The sequence below is a fragment of the Morone saxatilis genome, unplaced genomic scaffold (assembly GCF_004916995.1).
Source record: "Morone saxatilis isolate NCDOM2014 unplaced genomic scaffold, NCSU_SB_2.0 Contig23, whole genome shotgun sequence".
Taxonomy (NCBI): domain Eukaryota; kingdom Metazoa; phylum Chordata; class Actinopteri; family Moronidae; genus Morone; species Morone saxatilis.
Genome location: NW_023339796.1, coordinates 7,148,398 through 7,158,060, shown reverse-complemented (window position 1 = coordinate 7,158,060; position 9,663 = coordinate 7,148,398). Strand labels below are relative to the sequence as shown.

Here is a 9,663-nt window from a genome sequence, read left to right as displayed (position 1 = left end):
GAGTGACTGTGTGTAATTGTAGTATTAAGGCCCTTTGATGTCCTACTATAATTTCTACCCATCAGAAAGGGAGTCTAAGGGCTCCCTGATGAGGGTTTGCTGTGCCCCTCTGTCCAGACGGCTCCCGGCTCACTCTGTAATTATGGAAATGGAGTGTTTGTATTTATAGGCTAAGCCCACAAGCGGCTGCCCTTCTCTGTCTTGCAGCTGCAAAACATCACAGTGGAAATCAAGTGCCCATGTTTTAAATTAAAATGGGTATACAATGGCAACATGTATAACCTGTTTAGTGTAACTGAGCTGATGGTCTGCAGGTTTGCTGCACCTACTTGGACTGGTTATAAGAACAGTATGAAACCTGTCATTGAGTGGATATGGTTCATTAAACTAAATGTGTGAACAAGATGTACCTGGAACGAGTAAGCATGCATGAAAAGCAAAGAGTTCAGCAGTCAAATATCCAGTTTCATTGTTTTTAATATTTACAATAAATACATTTTACAGTATAAAATCCATGTACATATTTATATAAATTTAAGTGAAAATAATGCACAGGACATCAAGCCCTGAGAGTGAACAGAGGGGGCTGGATCGGAGAGTTTCACACGCAAGAAGGCACAACATCCAAATAGTAGAAAGCAATAAAATAAAACAGTTCAGGCCTTTCAGACGTTGAGGCAGTTTAAATAAAACATTGTCTTTGCACATGTTAGGCAACTGCATGTGCATGTCACTCCTGTCAACAAGATCATGTACTATTTTGTGGCCATGTCGTTCTGTCATGAATAGTTTTACAGTAGCACAGTCATAGAAAGGCACTTTTGTGTCAAACACAGCATTCCAGTTCTGTCAAAGAAGAGTAGTATATACAGGGCCAGCCCTTTCTTGGTCTGCCTGCTCTAAAGCAAACAAAGCTTTTCCAAAGCTTTTATAGAACCAAAGTAGTACCAGCTACGTAATAACAGTAAAACTTCTTAATTCAATATTATATAAAAAGGCTTTGGTCATGTGGAGAACAATTTAAATAAAAAATACATCAGTTGAATCACAATAAAAATAACACAACCCACCGCCCCATGAACCCTAAGTCCTTATGTGGGCTCCTTCACATATGTCTCTTCATGTGAAGGGCCAGGTGGTCAGACCTAGAGAAGGCGCGTTCACACAGGTGGCACTGGAAGGGCCTGTGTCCTGTGTGTTTGCGGAAATGACGGGTCAGCTCATCGGAACGGGCAAATTTCCATCCACAACCTTCCCAGCTGCAGTGGTACGGCTTCTCACCTGCGAGGACAGAGAAATGAGAGATTATTAGGCTGTGTTCTGAAAGGGGAATCATGGTTTTGAGCTGTGTGTCCGTGCGTAATTGTGCACAGAAGCAGTCTTATTTATCATGATGTATGTGGGCTCAAACTTACCGGTGTGAGTTCGGAGATGTGCCTTCAGATGTGAACTCTTGGTGTAGGTTTTTCCGCAGCCAGCAAAGGTGCAGGTGTGCGTGGCAGTGCGCTTCCGCGGCCATGTGCGCCGTCCCCTCTTGGGTTTGGACTCCAGCAACTCGAGGGGAGATGAGGGCGGTGTGAGCATCACCCTCTGCGCGCCCGGCTGTAGGTTGAGACCTTCATCGTACATGCCAAAGGCAGTGTGCGGAGCGTGGTAGGACATCTGCATCTGCGGAGCCTGAGGGTGGTGCGGGAAAGCCGCCTGTGCGTGATACTTCTGTGAGAAGTTCATGGGCTGGCACAGCTGTGCCTGGCAGTCCGAAGCTCCCTGGTCATCGGGACTTAGAGGTGGGGTCATGTTGCTGGCTGAACGCGGGGAGATGGCCACCCGGGGCTGCTCGAAGGACATCATGCACGAAACGTTTCCTTCTTGCTTGATTTTGCTGCAGCTTTGGGGCACCATGCCCAACACGGGGCCATAACCGTCCATGGGTGGCTCCACTTTGATGTTGTCCTGGCGGGGAAAATGAACCGTGTTGACATAAAATCTCCCCTGAACGCCGGGGTTGCGCGTAATGCCATAGTTGTTGGATCCTTCGGTGCGGAGCAGCTCCGTCATGAGGCTGGCGCCATACGGGGGCGGCGGGGAGCGGTGGTCGTCTGCTGGGTAGGATGGCACCGAGTTTCCTGTCGTGTACATGCCGTGGTCAACTGTGCCCACAAATTCCGCCGCGCTGTCTGAGCCAGTTGTGTTGGCGAGAATAAAATCCAGATCCAAATAATTACTCAGATCCTCGTCGTCCTTTTTGCTGTGATTGTCCAGGTTTTGTACCATTTCAAGCATGGAGCAGCTGCTGGAGACAAGTTTGTCCATATCTCCTTTCCACCTCTGAAAGAATAAATAAAAAATAATTAGATATGATAAGAACAATGTTACTGTAAAATAAAGTATTGAGAGATTGCAGATGATATCCAACTAGACAATTAATTACTGAATTACTTGTAACTACTCGTATTTTCTTTAAATAAAACAAATGCAAATATTTGTCTTGTTTTTCTAAAGCAAATAAATGTGTTCTTGCAGTTTTCCAAGATATTAATATTACCATCACGATGAAAAGAGCTGAAACAAAGTGATCTAAATCAAATCAACTCCAGAGACTTTAAAACAAAATAAAGATAACTTTTTCAACTTACGTTTTCCCAGGTTTTTTCCCTTTGGTTTGAGAATGTCGAAAAAGAGGGTAGCATCACTCCGGATAAGGCCATCGTTTGGTGAAATAATAACTATCTCTTGTCAAAGTCGCGTCGTGTTGAGCGGCAGCCGCACCACAGTCTGTGCGTCTATCTCTCTGTCACCTCTCCACAGCTGCGCCCGAAAGACATGAACAAGTTTAAAAGTGGTAGGAGGTCCTCCGAACCTTATAACTCTCTAACCAGAGTGCGCCTGGCCAATTGTGAGAGCTCAGGAAATGCGTAAAGTTTGGTAAATTTAGCGCTTTATAAAGAGGCTATGTGAGGCAGCGAGTTCAGTGCGCTGTGTGACAGGCAGGGCAGCGCAGAGGAGCCTATAAAGCGCAGGACCTCCCCCACAGGCTGACGCAAACACTCGCAGACCAGCCCACCTGAGCTTGGCCTAGAGTTGGAAAAAAGTTGCTGGCAGATTACAAACACAGGGACAATATAGCAACCATAAATACTTACGTAATATGCTGAAAAGAACAAGCCTAATGACAGAAAGCGCCTGAGGCCAAGCCCCACCAACAACTTAATATAAAGGCTGTCAGTAGTTCAGTTAATCATCACGACACAAAAGGAGATATGGCTTTTTTGATGAACAATAATAAAAATATAATTAGATTCAAAGTAGCGGGTTAAAACTCTGGAGGGAAGGACACTATGAAATGTTCTTTAATAAAAAGGCAGTTGAGATTATGGCACAGGAATAAAGCACTGGGCACAGAAATATGAATTTATATGTTGGATGTGTTTTCTTTGTTAACTTCTATGTGATTGCATCATTTACTTTTACTCTCAAAATAACATTTCTGTCAATGTTTTCTTTGTTTTATCTCCATTATAATGCCAAATCCCCCTCCAGCCCCTCAAATTCAGACTCTTTAAATGTTTTGTATATTCAAGTTTAAAATAATGCAATGAGCTGTATATGCAGATAAAGATATTCTCTGCTGTGTGTGTGTATGTGTGTGTGTGTGTGTGTGTGTCTGTGCTACTGCTGCCTCCACCTGTTTGGCGCGTCTGACTCTCGGCTCATTATCATTAATGGAGGATTGGTTTTTGTTCTGGCACAGCAGGCTTGTCCAAACAGGCGCCAGGCTCGTCTGAAACGGTTTTCACGGCTTTTTAACGCTCTAACCACTAGTGATGTAGGCTAAACATGATTTGAGGTAACGTCCCATTCAGGTGTAAATGACTGACGAGGGGGCTGCAGTGTCGATTGGAGTCACATTTACATCACAACTCCTGCCTGCTTGTTGCTGTTACTACTGAGGGATCTGGTTTCTGACGTGAAGACAGTATTATTGTTTTCTCAGCAGGAATCTCTGGCTCCAGGTGTCATTAGGTCAACTCTGCACTTTGTGTCAGTTTTAAATGCTTAAATGGCACCCCAATAGAAGAAAGGTGTACACATGTTTTGCACTTATTTCATTTTGATTAAATCTCACAATCATCTGCAGTGATGTGGGACGTATTCAGGGTGTTTACTAAAGTAAAATTAGTAGTAAAAGTATTTAATTCAAAATTTCACCTGCATTAAGTAGGCTATTATAATCGAACTGGGCTGAGTATCAAAATAAAGTCCTCATTATGCAGGCAGAATGAGCCTGTCAGCATTGTACTTTATACCTTATAATACTGGATTATCATTACTGACTACATTCACCAGTAAACTGCTCTTAATCTGGCCGTGGAGCTCATTTTTACTGTTAGGACAGTTGGGATAGTTTGCACTTTGACTTTAGTGCAATTGAAGTATAAAGTGGTATAAAATCGAAGTACTCAAGTTATCATTTAATCTAAAATTCCAAAGAAGGAAACCCTCCCTTTCTGCAACAGGTACAGTAAAAAAAAAGTTCTAAATTCAGTCTTATGATGATCTGAGTTAACAACTGAGCTAAGATCCACATGACAGACATCACCTCTCATCAAACTGTCAGGTCCACAACCATCAGTACACTCTGTCAGTGCAGCCGTGAGGTTTCCACATCCTGATCCCTGATCTGTACTGTGTGTTCAGTGGAAAGTGCGTCACACGGCAGGAGTCCAGTAAGGCCGGAGAGGAAGTGTGTTTTTAGTGGCAGCGGAGCTGATGTCTGAACCCCTGACCGCTGACTCTGACCCCAGCTCCGTGCAGCAATCCTCTTCTTCTCTGCCATCAGTGAGAGTGCTCTAACTTCCCCTTTTACTCTGCCCACTTTAATGCTTTGTAATGCTCCAAAGAGTGAATTTAAGGAACTTCATACACGTAGTAGTTATGGTCGTATCTTATAATGTACTTGCAATTTTGCATTTTTTTGTTTTAATTCCATAACCTTATGCAATTGTTTTCACACTGGAGGTTCTCACCTGTTAAATATCAGTGGTTGTGGACATGATTGTTCTTCGATATGTAAAACCAGGCTATCTCAACAGTTTATCACATATTTGTGCTATTTCACAATGAACTTTTCATGACCTTACTGATTTAAGATGCAATTTAATGTAGTGTTTTTTTTTGCTTAAAGGAATAGTCTGACATTTTTGGGAAATAATATTATTTGCTTTCTTGCTGAGAAATAGATGAGAAGATTGATATTCATCTCATATTTGTGTGTTCAATATAAAGTTACAGTCTGGAGACCATTTGCTTAGCTTAACATAAATACTGTAAACAGGGGGAATCTGGGTTTGTCCAAAGGTAACACAATCTGACAGCACCTCTAAAGCTCACCGATTCTCCTGTAGCCTCAATTTGGAAATTATCTGACTAAATCCACTATACCTGACCATCTCTACACCTCTGAACAGAAAGAATTCACATGAGTAGCCTGAAATCCTGAGAAACTGCACTCATGATGGGAGAAAGGCAAAAAAGAGAGCTGTAGTTGGCAAGTCTGGTGTTTGCCCGGAGGTAATTCTCATGACGTTTAAGAGACAGGTTTGTGTTTCATTCTGATCCGTCACTTCCTGTGGAGAAGTGTACGTACCCGGCGATAGAATTTCATTTAGGCACATTGGGTTGAGTGTACAGGACCGTACATACGATGGGTGGGACTCACTTTGCAGCAGCCCACATTAAAACATTCCTAAGTGGTGGTTTCAGTTAAAGAAAATTGTGAGAAGTTTATAAAGAGGTGGTAGTCAATTATTCCCAGTAAGGAAAATTCTCCATTTGCTTCCCCCCTTCACAGAGAGGTCAGAGGTCGAAATTAGGACAAACACCTTGTAGGGATTCAGTGTTCTCAGATTCTTGACCCAATGCTCTTCATCAAAGTCCCATCTCCCTACCTGCAGCCTCGTGTGAGCTGCACATTTCTTTTTTCTTTCAGAAGAGGAACCACTAAAATCATTGTATGAAGCGTGTTGAATGTAAATGAACAACATTTCCACAGAAGCATGAAAAAAAATCTCTTTCCCTGAATTGCGATTTTACACAATAGTTTTCTCATTGGGCAACTTGCAAAGTCATTTCACAACTGTAAAACTTGTACAATAGGAGCTATTTGAATTATCTGTGCCTTTAAGTTCTCAAGTTATCAACAAGCTGTCAAGCTGTTAACAAGTCATAAAAGTTGGTGACAAGTTCTTGCAACAGTGACACTAACACTTTAAAATATTGAATTTTCTTAGCACAGTTGTGCTTACAAAAACTTTCTCATGGATTTAACAGTAAACATTTAAAGCATTTGTCTTTTTTTTTCCAAGAGCATTTTGAAATTTTCTTCTTTTTTTTTTTAAATACAGCATCGGCAAAAAGATAAAGCCTATTTACAAACAGAACTTCCCAAACCCACCGCACCCAAACACAGAAACAAGAGGGCTCAACCAAAATACAAAGTGGTCTTTTTTATAAATAAAGAAAAAAGAAAAAATACAATACAATACAGACAATACAATTCTGAGAAATGGTATGAAAGTGTAACTCATATATGGAAATCAGTGTTTCCACCTCCATCCTCCTCCTCACTTAAGCATTTACAAAAGAAATACAGTTTTAGACACAAACACCTATGACGTTAACAGTATAACAGTAAATCTACAAAGGTTTTTCTAATAATTCCAAATTTGCCTCTGCATAAAGGGTACGTCACATGGCTCGTCACACAGATGTTTGTCTATATTCTCCATGATGAATCCTCATGTTGTCACTCATATGTTGTAATTGGGCTGTTTAAGTCAGTGACTTGAATATAGGCACGCATTATGTCTGGGTCATGTCTGTAAGTGTTTTACCTCACTGTGGTGAGGATTTGGACACATCAGCTCTGCCTCATGTGTCATACTCTGCTAACTTCCATGGAAAAACAGTGTGTAAGTGTGAGAGGTAGCGCCGGGCCTGCACGGGACGTCCTGACTGAGCGAGACTCAGTGAGAGTTTGAGAGTGAGTAGGATCCTGCTCCAGGCTTATATAGCCCAGTTATTTTTAACCGCCCACCCCTTGCTTATTACAGAGTTTCCCCCCGGACCACTCAGGAAGCACGTTTGGCTCCTTTTCCTGCTCACACGCGGCCAGATTCAAACAGAATCAAAGAATGATAGCATTGAGGCTCTCCAACCCCCCTGTTGGAAAAAGACGGGGGAAGGAGGATGAGGGAGGAGAGAAATGTTTAGCAGAAAAGGTTGGCACGCGCCAGTAGCATGACATTCAAAGAGCTGGCTCTGGTCCTGCTCCAATTTCAGAAAACCTCAAACATTTGTTAGAAAAACAGCACAGGGACAGGGCAGATAGTTCCGAACACACATTTGTACCTGCTGGGGAGCATTCAACAAGGTTTCTGTAGTAAATGCGCATAACTAAAGTACAGTTAAGTTTCACTGTAAAAGATAACTGTCAGCAAACAGAGGTGCCAGCAAAACCTTCAGTAGCCTACATACAGAAGTTAATTGCACTACACTAATTTGAATAATGTGTTGCATGACACTGCCTGGTTGTTTACATTGTTAACATTAAAATTAAACAAGTTGATGCTTGAGAATACAGACAGACCAATTGTCTACCACTGAGACAAACATAACAACACATTTTAAAGGTATTTTAGTTTGGATATAGAGGGTTTTTATGGAAAATCCCACTCATATAAATGAGGGTTGACCGAATATTTGAAACACTTCAATACAGTTCACGAGAACCGCAAAATGACCATAATATTGCACCAACACCTCTCTAGAACAATTTGTCAAACTGTGGCACGGCTGTTTATTGTGTATTAGACTAGGTTTGACTAGGTGTACTGATAAGCTTCCAGTGTTTGTCAGGTATATTGCATAAAACTTAAAAATACCAGTGAAAAAAAACCTTTCATGTATATATTTTTAAGAAAAACTTTTCTTTTTAAATTTTGTTAGTGAGTAAAAAACCTGTTAATTGTCTCTACATGCGTTACTGAGGTGAGACTTTTGAAAACAAAAGGCACATACTGGCTCCTGCTGCGTTCCACAGCACCTCTGCATTAAAACAGCCAGCGTCTGGCTTCCACAGAACCCAAACATGTGTCTCGACAACCAACGTAGCTTTCAGCAAGTGTTATGGAAACCAACCTTTTTAAAATATGCAGCTCACTAACATGGCAGGAATAATGGCTACATGTGGATATAATTGAGCCAGTAGAGCACTGGTGGGGGGGGGGGGGNNGGGGGGGGGGGGGGGGGTCCAATTTATTAGCTGTTAACACCAGGAATCACACCGGTCCAGCTCGTCATGCCACATACACATGGCTTCACTGGCTGTGAAAATGTTGTTTTTCTCTCTCCAAAGTGCTAAGAAAGGTGCTTTTTATTTGATAAATGAGAATAGGCAGGCTCTCAAGGGCTTGAAGCGGGCCACTCAGAATTGCCGCTGGACACATAACAATTCAAAGTGCTGGCCATGCAACTTATGAAATAGAAGTTGTTTTACTATGTTAAGTATGTTTTTATGCTTCTTTACGTTAAAGGAATAGTTCAACATTTTCGGTTGATGTTCTCATCTCAGATCAATGCCACTCTAATGTTTGTATGCTAAATATGAAGTTAGGCAACTATTACTATAGCTTAGCCCAAAGACTGGAGACTGGTGGAAACAGCTTGCCTGCCTCTGTCCAAAGCTACCAAAATTGCAGACTTCCCATTATTCCAATGGTCCATTATTCCGAAGACCCCAAAATGTATCATTGGAAACAAAAGCCCATTTGTCCGACAGTCTGTTATCCCAAAAACGAATGCTCTTTACATCTTGGTGTAGTTTGATGTGCAAACATCAGGTGAGCTTTGTCGTCTTGGTAACAATAATAAACATGTGCTTAAGTTGTTAAATGGTTTCAGTTTGGTTAGATTTTACTAAACTTTTGATTAGGTTTAGGAAAAGATCATGGTTTGTACATTAGTTACGTCGGTTTGCGTTACATATGTGAGTTAAATACTTTACCTGAGTTAAATCTAAATCTCACTAATTATTTTGCTATATCTTGTTTGTTTAATCGATACAAAAATTAAAGTCCATATAAAAACAACAGTCAGGCTAACTGTCCCCCCCCTCCCCCATTTTCAGCCAGAGAGTGGTATCAATCCTAACCTATAAATCGTAATCGTATAATCGTAAAGCATTTTTACCACAAAATGTCAAACTACTCCCTTAAAGCTCATGTATTGTACTGTGCATAATGTGGGAATCTTTTTGATGATGAAAACATGTGTCCATTCCTTTGCTATTCTGTTTTGGTGCTCATTTCTGATCCATCTTAGTCAGCAGGTTAATTCAACTGTTTCACTTTCAGAATGATGACACTGTATAAAGTAGAATCCTATCCTGATGAACATTCAACCTGTGTTTTCTTCCTCTGTGTGGTACGACAACCTCAAACCTGTGCACACTTGAACATGCCGAACTAAACTATGCCAGCTGTTCAAACAGCATAACCCCGGTCTCGACACAGGTTCCCCATTGAAGCCACGCTCCGCTTGATGGAGTGATCCAGCCTGCAGTGCACTTTATAGTGTACACACCTCGAAATGGCGACATTTGTA

General features: G+C 41.6%; 1 protein-coding gene across 1 annotated transcript; it reads right to left on the bottom strand.

The window, feature by feature from the left end:
* Positions 1-459: 459 nt before the first annotated feature.
* Positions 460-2,989, bottom strand: LOC118334807 (Krueppel-like factor 2). Its single transcript, XM_035670879.1, has 3 exons — positions 2,637-2,989; positions 1,416-2,328; positions 460-1,281 (listed from the first exon to the last, which is right to left on the bottom strand). Exons 1-3 carry the CDS (start codon positions 2,706-2,708, stop codon positions 1,106-1,108), a joined length of 1,161 nt encoding a protein of 386 aa, XP_035526772.1. The 5' UTR covers positions 2,709-2,989; the 3' UTR covers positions 460-1,105.
* Between the last annotated feature and the right edge of the window lie 6,674 nt (positions 2,990-9,663).